General features: G+C 35.5%; 1 protein-coding gene across 9 annotated transcripts in view; it reads left to right on the forward strand.

Moving 5' to 3' along the window:
- Positions 1-27,903, forward strand: part of LOC123685719 (solute carrier family 12 member 6) — a 58,491-nt gene that overhangs the window by 26,367 nt on the left and 4,221 nt on the right. For 3 of the 9 annotated variants that reach the window (XM_045625542.1, XM_045625550.1, XM_045625543.1), the window contains exons 2-13: positions 22,950-23,467; positions 23,760-23,995; positions 24,050-24,237; positions 24,297-24,615; positions 24,672-25,184; positions 25,240-25,433; positions 25,490-25,658; positions 25,712-26,117; positions 26,170-26,277; positions 26,566-26,619; positions 26,833-26,964; positions 27,245-27,375. In XM_045625542.1, the coding sequence (XP_045481498.1) occupies positions 22,950-23,467; positions 23,760-23,995; positions 24,050-24,237; positions 24,297-24,615; positions 24,672-25,184; positions 25,240-25,433; positions 25,490-25,658; positions 25,712-26,117; positions 26,170-26,277; positions 26,566-26,619; positions 26,833-26,964; positions 27,245-27,375 (2,968 nt within the window). Of the gene's footprint in view, positions 1-20,625; positions 20,780-20,858; positions 20,993-22,949; positions 23,468-23,759; positions 23,996-24,049; positions 24,238-24,296; positions 24,616-24,671; positions 25,185-25,239; positions 25,434-25,489; positions 25,659-25,711; positions 26,118-26,169; positions 26,278-26,565; positions 26,620-26,832; positions 26,965-27,244; positions 27,376-27,903 lie in introns of those variants that run through there. The other 6 variants (XM_045625544.1, XM_045625545.1, XM_045625547.1 and 3 more) reach the window with 5 other exon arrangements.

Consider the following 27,903-nt stretch of genomic DNA (forward strand, 5'->3'; position numbering starts at 1 on the left):
ATGATGTAATAAACGCTTGTCGTTCTCCTCGGGTGTGTTGTGTGGTATATCGATTGTTCGCTTAACCATCGTTTGTGTTCCTTTCTGTCCTTGATTTTCATAGTTTTATGTATGAATCGTTTAACCATTATCGTCAAATCAATCAACTCCATTGAACTTCACGCCTCAGTCCTAACCTAACCTGTGCTAATTTATTTGCCTATTAATTAAAACTCGAGGAGACTGATTTAGACGGAGAGCGGAAGCGTATATGCTGCTGCACTAGGGCTACTATTTATGTATTGAGAATTAGCAACACTGATATTGCCAGGTCAAATCAGATATTGACATCGTAAAATTTGACATTTTTTGTGTAATAAATAATCTTAACGTTTTGACGTACGGGAACAATTTTCGTTGTTAATAGTAATTTGAAAATTTCCTCTGTGTCAAAATATGGATTGAACTCGTGAAAATTTTCGAGCTATGAAAATTATGACTTTCGACGTGGTATAACTTAAGAAAAATGCATTTATCAACTAAATTCAATTTTTGGCGATGAAGCACCATTTAAAGCCACTGTATATCGCTTGTACACTGAATTCAAACTAGAACGTAGTTCGCTCACAGACGAAGTTAAAGAAGGTCGTCCAAAATACGTAGTTGTGTAGGAAAATATTGATGCTGTGCGAAAACTAATTGGTGAAGATCGTCATGTGACATATCAGGAAATCGAGAGATGTTTAAGCATTAGTATGATTAGTATACATAAGATTTTGCACGAACATTTATGTGTTCGGTAGCTCTTTGCAAGTTGGATTCCACATCTGTTGAATGGAGCTCAAAAAATTGCTCGTGCCCTAAAATGATTTTGAAATATGACTGTGGTGCATCCAAAGCGGTATATCTTTACAGGTGACGAGTCGTGGATTTATGCATACAAGCCAGAAAGAAAAGGTCAGTCGGCAGTTTGGGTGTTTCAATGTGAAGCAAAGCCAACAAGAGTTGTTCGTTCTCGAAGTGTTAAGAAGCAAATGGTGGCGTCTTTCTTCACGAAAACTGGTCCAGTGGCAATTGTGGCTCTTGAAAATCAAAAGACCGTTAATTCAGAGTGGTATAAAACCATTTGTTGGCCTGAAGTTTTTGGTAAATTGAGAGAAACAAACCCAAAACGACGAATCATCTTGCATCATGACAATGAGAGCTTACACACATCAAATGCAACGAATGAGTATTTGGACACACAAAAATCAAATTAATGGGTTATCCGCCTTACATCCTCGACATGACACCTGATGACTTCTTCTTCTTCCCAGAAATTCAGAATAAACTTCGTGGATAACGATTTTCATCGCCCAAAGATGAGGTTGAGGCCCTCAAAACGCCTGTTTTAGAACTACCATCTTCTGATTGGAAAAAATGTTTCGAATGATGGTTCAATCGCATGGAAAAGTGTTTAGATCTTAAAGGCGATTATTTTAAAAAGCAATTAAAACATTTCGCATCAAAATCGCTTGTTTGTTTCTTGTTTACTCCATTAAATAGCATTTTTCAATTTCTTTGTCAATTCACGCGATCAACCGTGATATTTTCTACGTTTTCCTGTGGACCAGTGACTGATTATAATTATGCCGAACTGGATCAGATATAATGGAGGCAATGCGAGGAAGGATTCATCATCGGGACTCTCAAATTAGGGGAAATCGATGGGTTAATCGCGCCAATTGCGAGCGTTCTGCTTTGCGGCGCATTCGCCATTTTGCAATCGTTATTTGGAAAGTGGGATTTACACAGGTTTTTTTTTTTTTTGGGAAATTGAACGTTTCATCGGATTCAATTTTTGTATCTTCTCACTCTACTTGCTTTAATTGTTCACATATTCTTCTTAATATGACAGTTCCTAAATTAAAATGGTAAAGATAATTTCTTAAATTATCAAATTCTAATGAGTAAGTTTTGATAAAGGTTTTCCCATAAGAGAAACATGGAAAATATCATAGAATTTCTTTTATTATAGTTCATTTGATATGTACATATTTATTTATTCCCCTCGGAATAATATTTCATCAATGATAAATATACAGGGCGAGTCTTTGACTTGCACATATATTTCAACCGAAGATTCCTGAGATCAAAGGAAACACTTTTTCCCTTAACCATTTTTTCCGATTCAGCTCGCTTGAAAAGGTACAGGCTGTTTTCAGTTACATCTCGCAAATGGAATGGAATCGAAGTAGATTATTTTCGATACATAGTTTTCCATTGACGCTATGAATCTTTTCCAAGCATAAAAATCCATCTCAAAGTCCGGTCAACTCCAGAATGCTCGATTTTTTGTATAGAGATTGAATTTGTACGATTTTTTTTCCAAACTTCGAGTTTCTCTCAATTTGTCGTAGTAGTAGAGTGTCCCATCAAATTGTACAAATTTGGGGTACCTCTTCGCCCCTCGGTGAAAACCGTACAAAACAATCTAACATAAAACCGTCAACAGTGAATATTATTAAACGTGATTGGATCAATTGAGTGCAGAAATTAAGTAAATAGTAGTCTGCTCTTTCGACAATAACGGTTGAAAGGTGCTTCAGGCAAACAAATTTCCTATTTCAACAGCAAAGACAAATCTTTCTGTGGAAAGTTAGACGAGCGTTGAAGCACATGTATCACAAGAAGTGTTGACGAATAAAGTCGAAATAAAAAAAAAATGTGTTTACTTTAGACTTATTGAGTGAAGTGTTAGATCAACAATGAAACTTAGTATGTTCTCAAAGTTAATCATATTCAGCAAGTTAATTATATTCTGCCATCGCTCAAACTTCGAATCAGTATCAAACAGACAGGGCCGGCGCAAGTAATTTTGGATCCCCAACTGAAAAAGCATCAATAACAAAAAAAAACACATCTGCTCCAATGATAACACAGAACTTTCTTCTTCCGATGAAAAATCTTTCAATCGTGCATAAAAGAAAACTAGTGAAACAATGTTCCTCTGAAAACATTTAGCATTTAACAGTAACTAGTTTGGAATGCAAAATCATGGAATTTTTCATTTGTTGGATGTAAAAACATCGGCTTCAAAATTATTCAAAAGCGAAGATAGTGTTGTTTTTCATTTTTATGAAATACATAATGAATCCCTCTTTCAATGAGGATAATAGGGAATTCTGTTTAAATTGGTTGGTCTGTCATAGATTATTTTTAATACAGGCGGCGTAGTAAAGGCGGTTTGGAGATTTTCATTGCAGGGAATGTAGACAAACACATCGGAGCGGAATAACCTTATGTTGTTTTTATGAATCAAGGATGAAATATGAAAGATCGACCAGCAAAGTGGGCCGAATTGGCGGCCCTCAAATAGAGGCGCCTGAAACGGTCGCTTCACTGTTTCAACCCTAACGCCGGCCCTGCAAACAGTTCAGCCTACTGTATGAAATCCGTATATCCATACATCCATACATTTCGTGAATAAATTGGTACATGAAGGGAAACGCTGTTCCGATAAAAAAATTACCTGAAATGTTGTTGATAGGTATAGTTCATTCAGGTAATATTGACATCCCTGTCGGCTGTCGAAAATCGAAATTAAATTGGTAATGGCTCATTCAGTAATTTTTTAATTTGCAGAATTCGGGTTTGTATCGGAAATGTCATTGACAGAATGATAGATCTTTTTAATTCAGTTCTGTTTGTGTTATTGGTTTTCATCCATGAAATTGCGAAAATAATTGTGTCAGTTCTGAGCAATTCTTTTTGTAGAATTTATATTGAATATTTAATCTATGCAGAAAAATATATTTGAAAGAGGGAATTTAATAGTTTTTTCGGTTCTTTACCATTTAAAAATGATATCAGAGTGCAATTTATTTATTTGAGTCACAAATTAAAAATGATTTTATGAAAAAAGTACATATTATTCAAATTATCAACAAGTTTTTTCTGTCAAAAAAGAGCTGGAATCAAATCAATTCAATTGGAACAGATGTGAACAGTTCAGATGCGAATATTTGTCAGCTATGGATGTTGAATTTTAATTTTTAAATGGCCGCAAAAAAAAACTAATGGAAAATTGAATTTAATCTTTGGATAAATTTGAAATTGTCCTAAATCCGGCTCGAAGGACCAAATTTTGGAAATTTTGAAATATTATCCTACACATATATTATTCTCTAAGACCATTAGTTTTTAATAATAGCATGTAGCAACAAGAGGAAACAGAGGTCCACAGTATTGAAAAGAGGTACCCTATTCAGCAACTGAGAGTTGTGAACAGCGGCTGAAATTCCTAACAGCAATGTTCAAACACAAATGAACACAGGGGTCGCGGTATGTTTGTTGTGATATATTATTGAAGAAGTATTTCTGGAGATCCTACCGTGTATACACCCGAAAAGGGTGTCTAGAACGGGACAAGGCCGAGAGAAAATGTAGGTTACGCAGAGTTAGAATAGCTGGGTGGGAGCCTGAATCGATATGGAGTACAATCGAAGCTCTTCGGGAGCTTTTTGCGAGCTTGCTGCGGCCGTCCGTAAGTGAAACGACCTTTCTGTCCCAAAAAATCGGAGGATATAAAAGTTCCAGCATCCACGAGGCGGTACTTTGGTTCGACAAAAAAAAAATAATCGCCACACCAGCAGAAACCTCTTGGATCTACGCTTTAATGAGAATGTTGATTCTTTGAAGTCTGCTACACACAGCAGATTAAATTATCGCACGGCAAATTTTCTGGGAAACCATAAGAATGAAAGAAATCTCGGCTCAGCTCTTGATTCTTTTTAAACACAATTCCACTGAAATTTCTTCTTTTTTGATGCTGAACACTTTTGTTAGTTAGAGAGGAAAAGTCAAACAGATATTACCTGAGAGTTCATTATTATTCTTGGAAACAGTGTTGAATCCAGGGGATTATTACCCCCTCGGAGTATGCCTGAAATCCCCTCTCATATCAAACTAATACAAGTTGAACGAATGTTGATAACTTTCACTCGTATTGTGCCCTAACTTCAACTTCATCAAATGGATAGAGCTGATTCACATTATTCACCTCACGTACAAAGATTATTATTCTTGGATAGATTATTTGCTTGTTATTTCCAATAATAATCCTGAGAAAACGATCGAGGAGAGAAATTTCAATCTACCCTGAACAGTTTACATTTGAATTAGCTAGAGCTTATCTCGAAAAGTACAGAAGCTATTCGTTTGAAATTCAATACAATAAACGGTTGCTTTACCGCATTGATCATTCTAGGTAGAAAAAACGATATGTCATTCTTGAAGTGAAAAATCAAGGAATTAAATTCAAAAAAATTCATTTCTCAAACACTGATGAGCGAAACATAATCCTGAAATTGATGTGACGCTGACGATACTGAATATAATATTCCAACAAAAAAAATAATCGCCACACCAGCAGAAACCTCTTGGATTTACGCTTTAATGAAAATGTTTTTCTTTTAAGTCTGCTACACACAGCATGCCGGAGTAAATTATCGCTTGGTGAATTTTTGGGAAACCATAAGAATGAAAGAAATTTCGGCTGGAATCTTATTATTTTCAAATATAATTCCTCTGAAATTTCGTCTTTTTTTTGGTGCTTTTTTGATGCTGAATACATTTGTTAGTTGGAGAGGAAAGGTCGAAATGATACTACCTGAGAGTTCATTATTATTCTTGGAAACAGTGTTGAATCCAGGGGGTTATTAACCCCTCGGAGTATGCCTGAAATCCCCACTCATATCAAACTAATACAAGTTGAACGAATGTTGATAACTTTCACTCGTATTTTGCCCTAACTTCAACTTCATCAAATGGATAGAGCTGATTCACATTATTCACCTCACGTACAAAGATTATTATTCTTGGATAGATTATTGGCTTGTTATTTCCAATAATAAACCTGAGAAAACGATCGAGGAGAGAAATTTCAATCTATCCTGAACAGTTTACATTTGAATTAGCTAGAGCTTATCTCGAAAAATACAGAAGCTATTCGTTTGAAATTAAATACAATATACGGTTGCTTTACCGCATTGATCATTCTAGGTAGAAAAAACGATATGTCATTTTCGAAGTGAAAAATCAAGGAATTAAATTCGAAAAAATTCATTTCTCAAACACTGATGAGCGAAATATAATCGTGAAATTGATGTGACGCTGACGATACTGAATATAATATTCCAAAAAGAAAATAATCGCCACACCAGCAGAAACCTCTTGGATTTACGCTTTAATGAAAATGTTTATTTTTTTAAGTCTGCTACACACAGCATGCCGGAGTAAATTATCGCTGGGTGGATTTCTGGGAAACCATAAGAATGAAAGAAATTTCGGCTGGAATCTTATTACTTTTAAATATAATTCCTCTGAAATTTCGTCTTTTTTTTGGTGCTTTTTTTTGCTGAATACATTTGTTTGTTGGAGAGGAAAGGTCGAACTGATACTACCTGAGAGTTCATTATTATTCTTGGAAACAGTGTTGAATCCAGGGGGTTATTAACCCCTCGGAGTATGCCTGAAATCCCCTCTCATATCAAACTAATACAAGTTGAACGAATGTTGATAACTTTCACTCGTATTTTGCTCTAACTTCAACTTCATCAAATGGATAGAGCTGATTCACATTATTCACCTCACGTACAAAGATTATTATTCTTGGATAGATAATTGGCTTGTGATTTCCAATAATAAACCGGAGGAAACGTTTGAGGAGAAAGAAGTCACTCTACCCTGAACAGTTTACGTTCAGATTGTATACACTGTGTCCGTAAAGTATGGAACAAATTCATTTTTAGATGAACAGACCATTTTAAGAAATAATCCTGAAACACGTCGATTTTTGATTTTAATTTACCGTATTTTGAAATTTGAATCTGATATACAGGGTGAATTACTTTCGAGTAATGACGTCACCGTAATTTTTTTTAAATGGAACACCCCCATTTTGTCTCAATTTTCCGATTACTCTAGCTGAGCTGATTCCAAAAATGTATCACATGTTGATTCCAATTGGTACAGAGTGGACAAAAATAGTTTTGTCTGTGCTCATAAAATAACGCGTAACATTCTTTATTAGTTAAATTAACAATACAGATTATCAAGAATACTCATTGTCTAGCGGCAATAAACAAATAATGACATTTCACAAAAAACTAGACGACTATGTTTTTTTTAAATTGACAAGAAATAATTTCTTTCATATTCTGTCTGCTAGACCACAAGTACCAAACATGTTTGGAAACAGCTCATTTTTATTAATCTAAAAATGAAACAAACTACAGGGTGTTACATTCAAACCAATTGCCACTAGACAATAAGTATTTCTGATAATATTGTTAATTTAACTAATGAATAATGTTAGGCGTTACTTTATGAGCACACACAAAACTATTGTTTTTTTGTCCACCCTGTAGCTGTACCAATTGGAATCAACATGTGATACATTTTTGGAATCAGCTCAGCTAGAGTAATCAGAGAAATGAGATAAAATGGGGGTGTTCCATTTAAAAAAAAGGAAGGTGACGTCATTACTCGAAAGTTACCCTGTTTATTAGATTATTATTTTAGAATACGGTAAATTAAAATCAAAAATCGACGTGTTTCAGGATTATTTCTTAAAATGGTCTATTAAGCTGAAAATGAATTTGTTCCATACTTTACGGACACAGTGTATAGATAAGAAGAAATCACAACAGTGCCCAACTAATCGTCTTAAAGGCTATCGATTGGAATAAATTCAAATAAAAAAAAGGGTAAAGGTCGGATTGAGTTTTCAATAAGAAGGTTAACATTCAGCCCTCTTGCTCTGAGAGCAATTCCACTCGATAGAACAATGGACATTCAGAAAGTTTTCAAGTTTTCTAATACGCTGAAAACCTGGAACAAATATTAGATTCCTGCGTAATAAGGGTTTACTCTTGTGGGAACACACTTTGTTGACCCAAAATATCGTATTATGATCTCTCAAATATATACAGGGTGGTCCAACGAAAACTCAACACCTCGATTTTTCGACTTTAAAATGAAAATGTGGAAAATTTCTCGAATTTGTCAATTTCTGATTCGAGAGGGTACAACTCTTCTTCTTTTTTCATCACAGTTACTGCAACCCCCTAACGGGAGTGAGCACAACCCCTTGATTTTAAATAGAGATGATGGGTATTTCGATAACTAATTTTGAAGATCGTATCGACAACTATCTGACCCTAAAATTTCACTTCAAAATATCGATTTATAATGAAATAACAGCGAAAATAGTGAAACAGGTTATGTGGAATTTATCTCGAGAATATTATTCGTATCCAACGCAATTCAAAAGTATTTAGTAGTAAGTACTCTCACTTTTTCACCTGTCATTTCGTTATCGATGGAAATTTTGAAGCGACATATTCAGGATCAGATAGTACTCGATAAGATCTTCAAAATGAGGTATCGCCACACCTCTCATCCCTATTCAAAATCAAGGGGCTGTACTCAGCCCCATTATGGGGTTGCAGTTACGAAAAATTTTTCTCCCTCCAATCAAAAATTGACATCTCCGAGCAATTTTCCACATTTTTATTTTAAAGCCGGAAAATCGAGATGTAAAGTTTTCGTTGGACCACACTGTTTATATCTATATGTATATATGCCACATATGTATACCGTGTTATGACCAAAATAGTAAGGTAAATATTGACTAAATTCTATATACGTGACGAATGAGCAAAATCTATTCTCTGCAGATAATCTCGTTATTCAACACTCAGGTATGTATTCATTTATTGTTCGATCGATACACGTTTGATGTTTCAATGTCAATATCAATGGATTAATTTACCATTTCATGTGTTTTGATTGAAGTAGAAACAGATATGAACAGCAGTAACAAAAAAACAAAGGTATTTCAGGGTAGCGAGAGCTCTTTTCAATAGATTTTCATTTTCATTGAATTCATTCGTAATAACATTCCATTTCTGGTATTTCTCATAGAATTTTCCGTGAAATAAATTTTTCCTTTGATTTTTTTTTATTGAGAATTTATTGATCGTGTTTTCGAGGTAGGGGATCAATGTGGTATGTATTAGGCCATCATTTATTGTTCGATCGATACACGTTTGATGTTTCAATGTCAATATCAATGGATTAATTTACCATTTCATGTGTTTTGATTGAAGTAGAAACATATATGAACAACAGTAACAAAAAACAAAGTCATTCCAGGGTAGCGAGCGCTCTTTTCAATAGATTTTCAATTTCATTGTACTCATTCGTAGAAACATTCCATTTCTGGTATTTCTCAGAGAATTTTCCGTGAAAATAAATTTTTCCTTTGATTTTGTTTTCATTGAAAATTCATTGAACGTGTTTTCGAGGAAGGGGATCGATGTGGTATGTATTAGGCCAATTGAAAAGTCCTCGGTCTGATGCACATATGGCTAGTATTAAATCCATATGATTTTTACATAGAACCAACCTTCAAACGATACGTGTCAAAATTTGACAGCAGTCCAACCATTAGTTTGTAAGATATTGCCTTGTGAGTGAAGCTACTTTTGTTATTTGAAAAGTGGAGTTGATCGAGATAGCAGACATTGTGAAGATATCATCTAAACGTGTACATCATATCATTCACGAATATTTGTACATGAGAAAGCTGTGTGCAAAATGGGTGCCGCGTGAGCTCACAATCGATCAAAAGCAACAACGTGATAATGATTCTGAGCAGTGTTTGAAGTTGTTTGAGTGTAATAAACCTGAACTTTTGCGTCGATGTGTGAAAATGGATGAAACATGGCTCCATCAATAAAATAACATCAACATAATAATTATATACCCATCATTGTTAATATATGGGTTTTTTTTTTATCATTTCACTTCGGAGTCCAATCGACAGTCGGAGTGGACTACACACGATGAACCGAATCCAGAGCGAGGAAAAACTCAACAGTCAGCTGGCAAGGTTATGGCATCAGACAATGTGCCGTATCACAAATCAATGAAAACAATGGCAAAATTGCATGAATTGGGCTTCGAATTGCTTCTGCATTCACCGTATTCGCCAGATCTGGCCTCCAGCGACTTTTTCCTGTTCTCAAACCTCAAAAAAATGCTCGCTGGAAAGAAATTTAGCGTCAATGAAGAAGTAATCGCCGAAAATGAGGCCTATTTTGAAGCGAAAGACAAATCGTAGTACAAAAATGGTATCGAAAAGTTGGAAGATCGCTATAATCTCTGTATCGCCCTCGAAGGCAACTATGTTGAATAATAAAATCGAATTTTGCCAAAAAAATGTGTTTTACTATGGTAGACCGGGGACTTTTCAATGGGCCTGTTATATCAACGGATTTTGTAAAACGTAAAATGTGAATGAATTAATAAACGAAGTTTACAGAGATTCCAAAAACATTATGGAAATGTAAGTTTTGACAGTGTGGTGGGAATTCTTGATTCCCACATCAAATACGGCACTGTGCAATCAGATTAATCGATTGGATGGAAGGTAGGTATATAGTACAGTTCCATTAGAAGCCGGACATGCGTCAGCAAATCCAATTATTATGACAGATTGATTCAATACCAAAATAGATGACTTCAAATGGAGACCACCTAGAAAATGATGTTGCTATTTCTTACACATCGGCTACCTTTGAATATTGCATCATTTCCATCAAAATTGCAGATCCCCTCAACGATTCCTGAAAGTTAGTCCGATGAGAATTGTAGCCGAAATAATTCAACGACTTTCTAAACTTTTTTAATGAGTTTAATTCCGTATCTCCCTTGTTTTCCGTTTCAATACCAGTGTCATCAGGAAGGATTTTGATATTTCCTAAGAGATATATTAAAAGAAGTTTTGCTTAGGGGGGAAAAAATTGGGAACAGCGATGACATGATGCCAGAATCTTTTGTTTGCTCGTTTATTCATACGCTAATTGTGCCCTTGGAAAACACAAAACTAACAGGCCAATTGAAAAGTCGACCTTCCAACATTTAGATACCATTTTTGTAGTACGATTTGTCTTTCGCTTCAAAATAAGCCTCAGTTTCAGCGATTACTTCTTCATTGGCGCTAAATTTCTTTCCAGCGAGCATTCTTTTGAGATCTGAGAACAGGAAAAAATCGCTGGGGGCCAGATCTGGTGAATACGGTGTATGCAGAAGCAATTCGAAGCCCAATTCATGCAATTTCGCCATTGTTTTCATTGATTTTTGACACGGCACATTGTCTTGAGGAAACAGTCAATTTTTTTCTTTAAATGGGGCCGTTTTTAACGATTTCATCCTTTAAACGATCCAGTAACGCTATATAATAATGATGGTCTGGCCCTTTTGGAGATAATCAATGAATATTATACCTTGCGTATTCCATAATACTGATGCCCTAACCTTGCCAGCTGACTGTTGTGTTTTTCCTCGCTTTGGATTCGGTTCATAGTGCGCAGTCCACCCAGCTGACTGTCGATTGGACTCTGGAGTGAAATGATGGAGCGATGTTTCATTCATTTTCACATATCGACGCAAAAATGCAGATTTATTGCACTTAAACAGCTTCTAACACTGCTCAGAATCATTAACACGTTGTTGCTTTTGATCGTTTGTGAGCTCAAGCGGCACCCATTTTACACACAGCTTTCTCATGTACAAATATTCGTGAATGATATGATCTACACGTTCAGATGATATCTTCACAATGTCTGCTATCTCGATCAACTTCACTTTACGGTCATTCAAAATTCAAATCATTTTTTATTTTTTCTTCGGTGACAGCCTATTTTGAACGTCCACTGCGTTCGCCGTCTTCGATGCTCATTTAACCACTTAACATAAAAATAAAACATAAACATGGAATTTGTTTCATTATAATGTTATTGTTGTCTGTTTCGTGTATAATTTTCGTGCTGATAGCGTCATCAGATTCATCGAAAATTCAAGAAGAGTATCAAAAAACCTAATATTTCAGATACAACGTAATATCCATTCACCTTTCAGAAGAAAATTATTTTTTCATTTAAGAATTTTAAATTTTACTCGTAGATTATAAAGGAATCGAAGTCAATCATCTAGAAACATCAAAAATTTATGCTCAGATATCACTTAATCACCAACTTGATTCAAATAATTCAACATTATTGAGTTTGTTTTTTTAGAAATGGATTAAATGAAACTTAATGTTGGTAATCCTTTTAGATAGTCATTAACATTAACAGATGTAATTATCATAATTTGCCCCAATTATATCCCGAAAGACATAAATATGTTATGAGTACACTAAAACTAAAAACTATAAAACGTCACTAGATAAGTCCCTGTACTTATCACAGAATTGGGCTTCCATCTGCTTCATCCAGCTTAAAATCCTAATCTAGGCTCCCAGTGATTACTAGCTCATTGCAGACCTCCAAAAAAAGCTCCAGGAAAAAATTATCGCTTTAATGTAAATGCTGTTTTTTTTTAGAGCTATAGAACTATAAATTGCAATAAAACAACGATGGATTATTCGATTGACATGAATTTTATTTATCCGCAAGATAATCTTGTGGCATTACATTTCAAATATGATTTCTGGCATATGACCGCCACGGCTGGCTCGGATGTAGTCCAATCTGGACGTCCAATTTTCGATTACTTTTTTCAACATTTGTGGCCGTATATCGGCAATAACACGGCGAATGTTGTCTTCCAAATGGTCAAGGGTTTGTGGCTTATCCGCATAGACCAATGACTTCACATAGCCCCACAGAAAGTAGTCTAGCGGTTTTAAATCACAAGATCTTGGAGGCCAATTCACAGGTCCAAAACGTGAAATTAGGCGGTCACCAAACGTGTCTTTCAATAAATCGATTGTGGTACGAGCTGTGTGACATGTTGCGCCGTCTTGTTAGAACCACAGCTTCTGGACATCATGGTTGTTCAATTCAGGAATGAAAAAGTTAGTAATCATACCGGTGGTGATCTATACCGATCACCATTGACTGTAACGTTCTGGCCATCATCGTTTTTGAAGAAGTACGGACCAATGATTCCACCAGCCCATAAAGCGCACCAAACAGTCAGTTTTTTTGTAAGTTACGGTGTTTCGACATACACTTGAGGATTAGCTTCACTCCAAATGCGGCAGTTTTGTTTGTGCGCTTCATCGCTAATCAAAATAAAATGGACGTAGTGTGCGATACGTATTCCACACAGAACCATTATTTTCGAAATAAAATTGCACTATTTGCAAGCGTTGTTTAGGCGTGAGTCTATTCATGATAAATTGCCAAACCAAACTGAGAATAAATCACTTGACAGCTGTTGAATCGGTCGCCATCTTGAACAGTAATGCCAACTTAAAGTTATATACCTCGAAAAAAAACACCCGTTAGAAGTGATTGCCGAGGTTGAAATCTATTTCGAAAGCAAATTCGAATATGTCTACAGAAATTTTTTTTCGATGCATCCTCCACTTGATTAACTCGAAATGTCATTATTTACTAATATCATTCGGTAAAGAGAAAACTTCAATCAGATCCAATTTCCAATTCACAGAATTCGACACTTGATAACATATTCTCGAATCTCCTACTCCTGGAATTCGAAATCCTCTAGGTACTAACTTAATTTGTTTTCGTCTGAATGTCCGGGATTCAGTTTTTTACCTTGCAATAACTGTGGTCAGAGGAATCAGGGGGGAATAACCCACATCAAAGACAAATCGCTACGGATATTGGCAATTCTGGTTTCCGCAAATCACGAAAATTACATCGTTTCACTGGAATTACATGTCGGAGTGGAGATCAGAATGTCAGTGCTATTTGAATTAACGCACATATCGAAGCACCAACGATATATAGGTCATTGGGTTCTTCTGTTCCTAATCTATATTAGCTTGTAGGTATATTTCGTGAATTGTAAACATTTTCACAGGAGAGCTCAATATTCCTCAGAAATCTCCAATGACAGATTCGTCAAAGAGTGTCATTTTAGTGAACGATGTTTTAGAATTTCTGTAAAAATAAATCGGAAAAAAAACACGGAATTTTCTCGACTTATCTCCATACCAGGGGCGGTTGAAACTTTAAACATACAAATATAATATTTCAACCTTGTTAATAATTGTTTATTCATATTAACGAGTAACTATATGGTACAACCAAACATAAATTGTCTTCCATATTTAAAGATACAACTTACTAGTGTATACACTGTGTCCGTAAAGTATGGAACAAATTCATTTTTAGCTAAACAGACCATTTTAAGAAATAATCCTGAAACACGTCGATTTTTATTTTAATATACCGTATTTTAATATAATAATCTAATATACAGGGTGAATTACTTCCCAGTAATGACGTCACCGTCATTTTTTTTTAATGGAACACCCCCATTTTGTCTCAATTTTCCGATTACTCTAGCTGAGCTGATACCAAAAATGTATCACATGTTGATTCCAATTGGTACATTGGACATTTTAACCAACTATTTGACTTGAAAATCAAGTTCGTGAAAAATCACATTTTGAGCTTGACTTGACTTGATTTTAGATATTCATTACTTGACTTGATATTAAGCTACTTGACATTATTTGAGCTTGATATGCACGCGTCGCACGGCATATATTTCTGCAATCTCGTGCGCGCTTAGACTAAATAAGGGGATTCCTCGAGCGTCGAGAGACTGAAGCATTCGCCAGTGAGACTTAATAAGTAGTTTTCACACATTTCTATTAAATCTATTTCATCTATTTCAGATTTCTCGAAAATTTTAGAACTCAACTGTAATAGTGCTTCGCGTCAATGGTGGAACACCCTGTATAATTTTCGGAATACAACATTGAGATTATTGGGAAATATTGAAAATCGAATCAATCAAATGTAATTCTAGGAAAATTGAGAATTGAACTGAAAAGCTAGAATGAATATTAACGAAAAACGGAATGACTGATTATCAAAGGATTCAATTTAAAAAGGAAAAATTGGAACTGAATTGAATTTAACGAACTCGAATTTCAACAGGTGCCCTGTCAAAAATACGAATTGATTATTGCTGGAATATGTACGTAATCTACATTTCATTGTAACTGCCTGCAACGTTTAGGAGAAAAGCGGGATAAATACGAGTTTGGTATTCATTGAGCATACTTGCATATATTGTGTACCTTTGTGAAAACGATCCAAGTTTTCGAAGCGAAATTCAATTTATACGTGCTTAGAATTTGTACGAGTTATTTAATTCACTCGAATGTTTCTATCGAATTTTTTCAGAAAAACTTTTAAAATGGATTACCTCCTAGTAGAGGTTATTTCAATAAGATGTTTCATTTTGAATAGCCTGGGAAGCTGTCATATTTTGGCATTTGACAAGTCAACACTACACGATCACTAAAAATTGAACGATGCATGCTTCAATAACGCATTGAGATTGTTAAAATTTACTACAAAATGGTGAAAATTTCACAGTTTGCAAAAACTTTTGGGCCGGCAATAATGAAACAGATGGAAAAAATTTTCACCATTTTTGTAGTAAATTTTAACAATATCAATGTGTTATTGAAGCGTGTATCGTTCAATTTTTAGTGATCGTGTAGTGTTGACTTGTCAAATGCCAAAAGATGACAGCTTCCCAGGCTATTCAAAATGAAACATTTTATTGAAATACCCTCTACTAGGAGTTTATCCATTTCAAAAGTTTTTCTGAAAAAATTCGATAAAAACATTCGAGTGAATTAAATAACTCGTACAAATTCTAAGCACGTATAAATTGAATTTCGCTTCGAAAACTTGGATCGTTTTCACAAAGGTACACAATATATGCAAGTATGCTCAATGAATACCAAACTCGTATTTATCCCGCTTTTCTCCTAAACGTTGCAGGCAGTTACAATGAAATGTAGATTACGTACATATTCCAGCAATAATCAATCCGTATTTTTGACAGGGCACCTGTTGAAATTCGAGTTCGTTAAATTCAATTCAGAACCAATTTTTCCTATTTAAATTGAATCCTTTGATAATCAGTCATTCCGGTTTTCGTTAATATTCATTCTAGCTTTTCAGTTCAATTCTCAATTTTCCTAGAATTACAATTAATTGATTCGATTCTCAATATTTTTTAATAATCTCAAAGTTGTATTCAGAAAATTATACAGGTTGTTCCACTATTGACGCGAGGCTCTATTACGATAAAGCTCTGAAATTTGCGAACTTTTTTCGACACAGTATCACCAGGCTCCATTAGAGCTACATTCTGAAATGGAAATGAAATGAAATGAAATTGGAAATACACAGGGTGTATCAAAAAAGTGTAAATGACCGAACATATTTCTCTTTTGGAACACCGTTTTCCAAATATTTCGATTTTTCATAAATTGAAGGGTCTTCGGAAAAATCTCTAATGATTTCGATATTAATAAATTTATTTGAATGAGATTTTGAGAGTGAATCCTAGAAGAATAGATAATAAGTATTGTTTTTTCGATAATTGTAATTCTATTGGCTGTTCAGAATGGGACAATTCATTGATGACTCAGTCAAAAAATCTCAAAAATGGTAACTTTCAAGCATATAAATCTTCAAATAAACTTAGGTTTTATTTATTCCATGTAATCTGAAAATTCAATAAAAACAGGGTGTTCCATAGGAAAAAAAATATGTTCGGTCATTTACACTATTTTGGTACACCCTGTATTTCCGAACAATTTGAGAATATAGCTCTGGTGCATCCTAATCTCTAGCTCTAATGCATCCTAATCATACTGTGTTAAAAAAAAAATTTCAGAGCTTAACCGTAATAGAGCCTCGCGTCAATGGTGAAACACCCTGTATATTAGATTTCAAGAAATTCATCATTTTCACAAACGTTTAAGTCATTGCTTGATGTGAATTCTTGTTAATATTCATTAAAACTGAAACACTCTTTTAATACACAACAAAAAGAGATTCAAGAAGAATATCGAAAAAAATTTCCCAATATTTTCGTGACCACGGTACAGAAGAAGTTGAAATTTCGAGAGTCAATATGAAATTGCATTTTCATACTGCGTGCAAAATTTCAAGCTTATCACACCATCAGAGGGCTTGAGCAGAATTAATAATAAAAGTTATAATTTAATATCCCTTGAATCTCCACAAATAAATACACATAATAAAATTGGAAAATTATATCTTGCTGCGGAATAAATAACTTCATTCCTTGAAAATGTAGAATCCCCTAGAAGCTTCTGTGCAGCGAAACAATTGAAATTTATATAATCAAAATGTGGAAATGGAATAACTCTCATTTAATTTCGATTTAAAATGAATTGCCATCAAGCAAAGACCGAGTCAATCCGATGTTCTATATAAATAGGCCAATAGGGTTGAGCAGAACTGAACCCATTTCGATAAGAGCTTTTGTTGATGAAATTCGTAACATGCTGTGCTTCATATTTCCTTTTCACTGGAATGACGTAAATATTGTTCCACAATCAATTTCTCATTTTCTTAGAGTTATCGTTCCTCCATGCAGATATGGAAATTGCTAAATCATAGGACGGTATTCAAAAATAATATTTCTCCAAATATAGAACATGGAAATAGGTATATTTACTCGATCATATTCTAAATATACTATTGGTTGCTGAATGGTTCGGAAATTATCAAATAACCCTGTTATTCAATGTGCTATAAATAAACATAGGTATCTGGAATTTCCTCTTTTCCAATTTTGAGAGTTTGATGAGATTTGTTTGCCTCTTACATTGCGAGAAGGGATTCACGGCTTGGCTTGAGTTTCAAGCTACTTGACTTGATTTCAAGTCAATCTCAAGTTAAGTTTTTATTTATCAAGTACTTGAATCATATCAAACTACTTGATTTTTAGCAGTTTTATTGTGTAGTGTCACATCAATGAAAATAATGATGAAATGAGAAGGAACCTTGCAAAAAACACTTTTATTTATTAAACTTATTGCATAAAAAACCGATAATATCAACTATTTTGAAATAGAAACATAAATGAAATCACTATAAATCATAACAAAATAAAAAATAATCAGAAAATAAAGTTTTTTAATATTGAGAAACCTCCAGTCTTCGTTTGATTTCATAATTTTCCATCTAGGATCTAAGACACATGAGGCATCTTATAGATTTGTCGCCTAACCTATTGCGGGTGTTTGTAACTGTAAGAGCAGCTCTGGAAAATTGTCTTTTAACAGAAGCTGGAGATGCTGGCGTTGATGAAAAATCCTTGGCCATTTTGGCCAAGTTTTGAAAGATATTCCTGAAACCAACAAAATCTACCAATATATTTCATGAAAATGTGAGAAAACTACTGATAAAGTCACACTGGCGAATGCTTCAGTCTCTCGGCGCTCGAGGAATCCCCTTATTTAGTCTAAGCGCGCAAGAGATTGCAGAAATATATGCCGTGCGACGCGTGCATATCAAGCTCAAGCAATATCAAGTAGCTTGATATCAAGTCAAGCAATAAATATCTAAAATCAAGTCAAGTCAAGCTCAAGTCTGTAATTTTTCACGAGCTTGATTTTCAAGTCGAGTAGTTGGTTAAAATGTCAAGCTACTTGGCTTGATGAATCCCTAATTGCGAGCTATTTTTGAAATTCAGAAGAGAACTTTTACTCAAAAGGTATTTTTTTCTCCATTTTCCAACATGCCTCATCGCTCAAGCATTTCAGCTCCGATCAAAAAAATCATAAGAATCATTCAAGGAACAAAAAGAAATAAATATTTCCGTCGATAAAAAAAATTTCATCGCCGATAGAAAAAAGATAACCAAAAAGAAATAATCTCCATCAGTGCTGGTGGATTTTAATGGAAGTGTTCTTGTTCCTTTAGGAAGCTGGAGGTCATACAATGAAAAGTACTTGATACTTGATTCGATAGGTCTGAAAATCGATATGTGCCAATTCAGCACATTAGAGGCTACGTTGATTGGTCTATCCTTTTTTTATCAAGAGGATATCGCAACGTTTTTAATCGTGAATTCTTCCCTATGGTTGAATTATTTTCTTTTGTGTCAGGATTTCCGATATCGGAAGATTAAAGAGAGTTTTCCAAATGTGAACATGAACAATTAAAAAAGAAAAGTTTCTGGAAATTCATAATTGAAGTTTGTACTCGTGAATGTACGTTTGATTTGAAAATCTTCTAGAAACTTGTATCGTCAGACATTCGTTGAATTAAATTTTCAAACTGACAGGGAATTCTGAATCCTAAAATCATTAATGAGGAATGGAAAAAAACATAATTTTGACTGAACATGAAACTGGATTTGAAAGTAAAAACTAATGCGAAACTGCTCCACAAGGTATGGTTTCAAACTGAAAAAATGCTTAAAAATTAGTAGAAATAGAAAGCTTTTCTTGTTGAAAATAAAAAAAAACCTTTTGAATCAGTAATAGTGAAATGGTTCAAAAATTATTTAATTGTTCGGCAACAAGTGACAAAATATGATCATACATAGGTCAGTGAGAAGACGAAATATGGAGTGACACAGGGGATAGTGCTGGGACCTATTTTATTTGTGCTCTATATAAACACTACTGATAAAACTGTAAGGTATTGTGAATTTAAGCTCTTTGCACATTTTACTCTCATAAATATATGACTTCAGTTATCTGTATCTCCGATTGAGTTTCACTAGATGGCGTTAGAAAGATGAGATTTCGTACTTCAAAAACTTTTCTGACAGTTTTGTGAATAGGTGACTCAGATTAGTTTGAGCGAGCGTCAAAGATGGACACTAGCAAATGAAAATATGTAGTGTTTATGGTCCTTATACTGTAACAGCCAATCACGCGCAATTTTGGTTTCGTCGATTCATTTCAATAGAGGCTTGTGAATTGTGATTTTTTTGCCAATAGGGACAAGCTCCTATGAGATAGGCATAATGATATTACCTAAATCGGACCATCCTAACATATATAGTACCTAGTGTAGTCTCCAACGAATGCTCAGTCGATATTTTTGTGGTATCTTCACATCTTCTTCATTCCAGAGTTCGACTCGAAGTTTTCATGATTATATTTTCTCATTTCTCTAAAAAGATTCCGTGATATATTTTCTCGTTAGCAATTTCCCAGACCTAACGCAAAAGACAAAATAATAGCTGCCATTTGGGTAAAATTCCATCCTTCTTATTTCATATATCTGGATGAAAATTACAAGTCGAGAGGATTTAATACTCTAATGCCTGCTCTACATAATCAACGCAACCAATTTAATCTTGTGGTGACACATTATGTGGCTTTATAGTATAGTCTGATGGAAATAAGACCTTCTGCAGACGGATTTGATAAACTTTATACCCTTTTGATGTCTGAACTGTCGTGTTCCCAAGAAGTAGAATAGTTTAATACACTCTTAATCCTCTTAGATTTCCACAGCTGAACAGTCCAAACATAAGCTGGCTAATTCCTCTTCTTAGTCATATGTCAAAAGACGATGAAACGATTTGAATAAGCCCAAAAAGGTATCAGCAAGTAATGAAATTTTAAGCAAATATCGCTTTTCTCAGGAAAGTTTTCCAATAGCGGTAATACAATTCGAAATTAAAAAAAGAACATGATTTATTCATTAAGACACATTTTTTTTTATTTGAACAGTTAATTTAATAATTAAAAAGGACTGATGGAAAATTCTCATACGCCACTGTTGACATTATATGGCTTCATCTCGCATATTTCATAATCATTCAGTACGAAACCCTTTACATATATGTATTACGTTTTCAAAACAACAGCAAACATGTAACAATTTTTCGTATTAAATGAAACTGCATTTTTTTCTGGATGAATGGTAAAATTCATCTCTCAATGTAATATCGATGCCATTGCTAAAACGTGAGTATATTTTTCTGGTAAATATAGTGTTGTTTTATCGATTCCACTCAATATGTTGTTTCCCTAAACGTTCCACATGAAAAGACAGAGTTGATATGTTTTGTAAATGAAGTGAGTTGGTGAGTGCTGTTATATTATGATTGCTCTTCGTCTGTCTAAAAATAAAATTTAATTTTTCAAATTCCCTGGACATGTACGCGTACAAACTTGTAAGTGCGTATTTGAATTGTATATCTAGTTGACTCATTACTTTATATTCCCAAATGAATTAAATGTGTTACGCTTGGAAAACTGCGGTACAGGCCTCATGGGGAATAAAATAAAACATAAAGTATTCTATTGATGGAATCGAATTTATCGCTTAATTTCAATTTTCATTATTCTCAGAACAAACAACAATTGTGAAAATTTTAATTCTCATTATTTCTATAATTATAAGTTAGAATCCTTTTATAGGTATTTAGACATATCATTGTACGGTGTGGTTCAAATTCCATCTCCAGTGTTACAGCAGTTAGAGAAAAATATATGTATAGCATATTTTCGAACTCTTCTTTCGGGAAACTGCATATCGATATTTTCTTCTTGTTGTTTTCTTCAGAGTCACGTATGAAAATCACTGGAAGAAGTCCATTATTTTATGTACATAAAGCCGGTAATGGATTAGTTTTGTGGAATGGCTCGTCAAATGAGGTCGTTGTAAATAAGCCATTACAATGAACAGGGTCTTGTGGAATAAGCTGAATCAATATGTGGTACACATCCAAATTTTATAGTTGAGAATTGAAGAATATTATTAGAATTAGGGATTCACGGCTTGACTTGATATTCCAGCTACTTGACTTGTGCGGTGGCACACCCTGTAAAATCGATGAGGTTAGAAAGGAATGAATACTGTTGAACTAAACAAGAAGGATTTGTTGATAATCTTAGTCATAAACAATGATTCAGGGCTTGGCTTGATATTCAAACTACTTGACTCAAGCTCAAGCTCCAGAAGCTCGAGCTTGACTTGAAATCAACTCAAATTCAAGTCAAGTAGTAGTTTTTCAATGTTTAGTCAAGTACTTGAGAACTAAATTCTTGACTTGACTTGAAAAACTACTACTTGACTTGAACTTAAGTTGATTTCAAGCTACTTGGCTCAAGCTCAAGGAGCTTGTGCTTGACTTGAAATCAACTCAAGTTTTAGTCAAATAGTACTTTTTCAATGTCAAGTCTAGTATTTATTTATTAAGTACTTGACTTAACATTGAAAAACTACTACTCGACTTGAACTTGAGTTGATTTCAACTCAAGCTTCAGCTACTGGAGCTTGAGCTTGAGTCAAGAAGCTTTAATATCAAGCCAAGTCCTGAATTCTTATTTATGACTAAGATATCTTATCAAGAAATCTTTCTTGTTTAGTCCAACAGTTTTCATTCCTTTCTAACCTCATCGAATTTACAGGGTGTGCTACGGCTAGCTACCACATTTCAGAAAATGTTATTGTCGTACAGTTTAGGTCGAACGCACACAATCATCAGTCAATCATCGACTTATTTGTCGCTGTATGTAAAGAACACAGCCGACTGTTAACCAAAATTAAGGCTAACACAAAATACTTAATGCTTTCCCTAGTTCTGGGGAGAAATCCTCGGAGAAATCCCCAGAACCTTGCATCGCTGTATAGGCATGTGCTGAGTAACAACCAAAATCTACCTCAACATTTTTGCTCTACTAGCTTTCGGGTCTATGGAAAAAGCATGTAGCAACTTATTCAACCTATTAATTAGGAAGAGAAGGGAGAAACATCGCTAGAGTGAAGGCAGTATTAATTTCGTTGTACACGGAAACAGATTTTGAATACTGCCCTCAAAATGCAACTTCAAAGTATCATGGTTGTCCAGGAACTGACTGTTCTCAAGACCCAAGGCACTGTTAATTGACGCCAGGCGATGCTTCAACAAATTCCTACAACTCTTGGGAAAGTCATGTGATAATTCTGCAAAATGCTCAATATCAGTTGCCCACCAAGATCATCACTTAGACGATGTAATTTACAAATCATTCAAAAGGCTAAACAGTTCAGGAGCATTTGAGATATGAAAGTCAGCTGTGGTGAATCTTTAAAATCAAACCAAACGTTTATTCTTCTTCCAAGTTTTGCTAGAACCACTGTTTTTTGCAGGAGATGGAGCCGAAGATCAAAACCTGGTGTCCGAGAAGGTTTCAGGTTATGAGACCAACCTGTACCTTTACTCGGAAGAAATGGAAGATCGACCACGGATCTCAACACTCATCAGCTCCTTGGCCAACTATTCGAACACCATTCCACCAGCATCTAATGACCCAGATGCCAGACCAGCTCCAGGTGGTGCCCGTATGGGTACCTTGATAGGAGTTTATCTACCGTGTATCCAAAACATCTTCGGAGTAATTCTATTCATTCGACTGACCTGGGTCGTTGGTACAGCTGGTGCGCTGCATGGGTTTTTGATTGTCCTATGCTGCTGCTGTGTAACCATGCTGACAGCTATCTCGATGTCTGCTATTGCTACAAATGGTGTTGTACCTGGTGGTGGCAGTTACTTCATGATATCTAGGTCCCTTGGTCCAGAGTTTGGAGGTGCAGTTGGTATGTTGTTTTACACCGGTACAACGCTTGCTGCAGCAATGTACATCGTTGGTGCTGTTGAAATTATTCTGGTAAGTGAGCATTTCACTTATTTTGCACACTATGAGGGATTTTTCGACTTCTTCTGGATTTCGTCATAACGTATCTACGTCTCAAAAGTTTTGGAACAATTTTCAACTGGTAAAGTTTTAGTTAGGTGCTTGGTGTAATTTCCTGGCTTACTTAGGACACATTAGAGACGATGCTGTGGGCTTCCAAAGTTACTTTCACAACTGCATTACAAAATTTGTTAATTTTATTTGTACCAAAACCTTTGAGACATACGTTATATGCACCAATTCGTGAAATGTCATCCTTTTTCAGACGTATATGGCTCCTGGCTTGTCCATATTCGGTGATGTCAATAAAGACCCTAGTGCGATGTATAACAACTTCAGAGTTTATGGAACAGGTTTGTTGGTGGTGATGGGCATTATTGTGTTCATCGGAGTGAAATTCGTCAACAAATTCGCAACAATAGCGTTGGCTTGTGTCATCTTTTCAATTCTGGCTGTGTATATTGGAATCTTTTACAACATTAATGGAAACGATAATTTATTGTAAGAAATGCGTGAATTGTTATATTCATTGTTAATTTAACGAGAACTTTTCAGCATGTGCGTTCTTGGAAAACGTCTTTTACAACTAGAAAATATAAACGATTGTCATAAAAACGTAACAGGTTTTCTGAGGAAGAAGTATTGTACCAATGATAGCTTAATTTCTTGTGATCCTTATTTCCGTGATCACGACACCAATATTGTTCGTGGTATCAAAGGGTTGTCATCCGGAGTTTTCTTCGGTAAGCTATAGTTATTTCGGATATTATAATCTCGTGCTATAACAATCATTCAATTTTAGATAACATCTATAATAGTTTCTTGGAAGTGGGACAATATATCGCTCAAACGAAAAATCCAGAAGATATTGAACAAATGGAAGGCCCTACCTACAACCAGGTCTATGCCGATATAACAACATCCTTCACCTTGCTTATCGGTATCTTCTTCCCTTCTGTCACTGGTATCATGGCAGGCTCAAACCGATCTGGTGATTTAGCAGATGCCCAAAAGTCAATTCCAATCGGAACTATTTGCGCTATCTTGACAACATCAACCGTATATTTATCCTGCGTTTTATTGTTCGCTGGAACAGTTGATAATCTACTCCTTAGGGATAAGTAAGTATTAAATAGAGGCCATTAGATTGTGCAGAGTTTATGGTGAATTATTTCAGGTTTGGTGTATCCATAGGCGGTAAACTTGTGGTTGCAAACATGGCTTGGCCAAATCAATGGGTAATTCTTATAGGTTCCTTCTTATCGACCTTAGGTGCAGGCTTACAGTCATTGACTGGAGCACCGCGTTTGCTACAAGCTATTGCGAAAGATGGAATTATACCATTCCTAACACCATTCGCTGTTTCATCCAGTAGAGGAGAACCTACAAGAGCCCTTATTTTAACCCTGCTTATCTGTCAGTGTGGTATTTTACTCGGCAATGTCGATTATCTAGCACCCTTATTGTCAATGTTCTTCTTGATGTGCTATGGCTTTGTAAACCTCGCCTGTGCTCTACAAACACTTCTTCGAACTCCAAACTGGCGACCAAGGTTCAAGTACTATCACTGGTCCTTATCATTCATTGGTTTATCCTTGTGTGTAGCTATTATGTTTATGACCTCGTGGTATTATGCACTTATCGCTATGGGTATGGCTGGAATGATATACAAATACATCGAATATAGAGGGTAGGTACCCAAATATAGCCTTGCAATCTGAGATAACACTATCTTACTCTTCTAGCGCTGAGAAGGAATGGGGTGATGGCATCAGAGGAATGGCTCTGTCAGCAGCAAGATACTCTCTGCTTCGTTTGGACGAAGGACCACCACATACCAAAAACTGGCGTCCACAAATTTTGATATTAGTCAAACTCACCTCTGATTACGTGCCGAAATACAGAAAATTGTTTTCGTTCGCTTCCCAGTTGAAAGCGGGTATAAATTCCAAATGAGTATTAGTTTGATCCACTTCTGAATTTAAATTATTTTAGGTAAGGGTTTGACAGTCTGTGCATCTGTTATTCATGGGGATTACACGAGGTCTTATGGGGAAGCAATGGCTGCAAAACAGAGCTTGAGGAAAACAATGGACGAAGAGAAAGTGAAAGGCTTTGTGGACATTCTGGTTGCCCGTAATATAAGCGACGGCTTATCCCACTTGTAAGTACGAAACTTCACTGGACTTCATCAAAACTCATCGATCGTTATTTCAGGGTTCAAACTACAGGTCTTGGTGGGATGAAACCCAACACTGTTATTTTAGGTTGGCCTTACGGATGGCGTCAGTCTGAAGACGAAAGGACCTGGCAAGTTTTCTTGCAGACAGTCCGTAACGTCACTGCTGCCCATATGGCCCTGTTAGTTCCTAAAGGCATTAACTTTTTCCCGAATTCAACAGATAAAGTTGTCGGAAACATCGATATCTGGTGGATCGTTCACGATGGAGGTTTGCTCATGTTGCTTCCATTCTTGTTGAAACAACATCGAACTTGGAAAAACTGCAAGATGCGCATCTTCACTGTGGCTCAACTGGAAGATAACTCGATTCAAATGAAGAAAGATCTGAAGACTTTCTTGTACCATTTGAGAATTGCTGCCGAAGTGGAAGTCGTAGAAATGGTAAATTTCACCTATCAATCAGGTATTGTTTCATTAAAATTTGTTTTCGTAGATGGACAGCGATATATCTGCATACACTTACGAACGTACTTTGATGATGGAACAACGTAACCAAATGCTGAGGGAACTGCAGCTCAATAAAAAAGAAAGCTTGGGACTGGTACGTCAAAATTCGTTAAAATTTTAATAACCTTCAGTATCGTATGGTTTTGGTCTACAAATGAGAAGATAATTTACATGGTGCTGAAGGCTTTCTAGCCGTGGTCTATTCAGTTTTACGCCTGTCTACAATACTAGGTGTAAAATCGACTAGACCATGGCTGAAAAGCCCCAAACTCTGTCGATAATTTATGCAAGTATGCACTCATCTTGTACCATAAACCATCCGACTACTTCTGTTTGAATTGTATGAAATTTCTAAAAAAAAAAAATTTATTTTCAATGCAAGGTTCAATCACTGGCGGATTTCAACGAAGTGTCATCTAAAGAAAATGTCCCACTGGTAAAGATCGCAGTACCTTGATGAATTACGTCCTAATTTTTGCACGATTTTCTTTATTTCTGCATTTGTCTAGTTATATCATCTAATCATCGCTCATCAGCTATCATTCGAAATTGTCACTGCGTTTTCATCCTCATATTTATTATCCATTTTATCATTCAAACTCACCTACTGTTCCGATTATTCATCCATTTTTTTTTTCTTAACATGAAGGTGCAGTCTATAGTAGATCATCATCACCAGGATCCCAAAATAGCTTCCAAGGTTAGATTCCAAGAGCCAGGATGTGGAGGGGATGACAAAACCAAGGACAACAAAAATTGTGAAGCTGAACCAACTAATGAGGTTTGTTTCATTGTTCACAAATGTCCCTAGAGTTATATCGTATAGGGTGGTTCAACGAAAACTTAACACCTTGATTTTTCGCTTCGAAATGAAAATGTGGAACAACTTTTCCATTTTTCGTATCCTCGTAATTGCAAGAGAACTATCTAATTTTCAGTATGAAGTCGAAAAAATCGAGGTGTTAAGTTTTCGTTGGACCACCCTGTATATGGCAATACTGAATTCAGTTTCGGGACATCCTAAACTATTAAATTTCTTGCGAATGTCTGAATATTTGCAGCCGCTGAATGGAGAGGAAAAACCAGACGATTGTGATGATTCCAGTGAAAAGGAAGATGCTTCAGAAAAGAAATGCAACGAGGAAAAGAAATACGATTTGGAAGAAGAGAAGAAACCAGCCAAAATGAAACCGTGAGTATCATCATTTTTGTGGCAATTCAATACAACAGTGGCGTATCTATCAAAAAATAAGGTGTACCGTAGGTTCCTCTGATTTTAACCTGTTTTTGCTCACTTGATCTAAGAAATTCTGTCTGTCGGTACACGATCACTCTGGGATAGGCTAGAGACTTAAAATGTTCAGAGTAGGTTCAGGGTATGAAGATCTCAGTTATGTTGAACTAATATCCGTGCAAATTTTCGTTAGTATGGTACCATTGGAAAATTGAAAATTTATGAAATTTCGATATCTCAGCATCTAATTATGATATGTACTAAAATTTTGTTAGCCAAATCTCCTTAGCGGATCATGGCCATTCTGGCTTAGAACGATAGGGTATATATATTCCAAGCGGTCTCCAGGAGTGTCTTAAAATGAACCTCAAGGGGGCGCATGCCTACATCACCACGGACAACCAGACCACGATGAGATCCCTGGAATAGTACTGCCAGAGGTCTCTGTTGACTTGGGAGTTCCGTAACACCATAAGGCAACTGGCC

This window comes from Harmonia axyridis, chromosome X (assembly GCF_914767665.1).
Source record: "Harmonia axyridis chromosome X, icHarAxyr1.1, whole genome shotgun sequence".
Classification (NCBI taxonomy): Eukaryota; Metazoa; Arthropoda; class Insecta; order Coleoptera; family Coccinellidae; genus Harmonia; species Harmonia axyridis.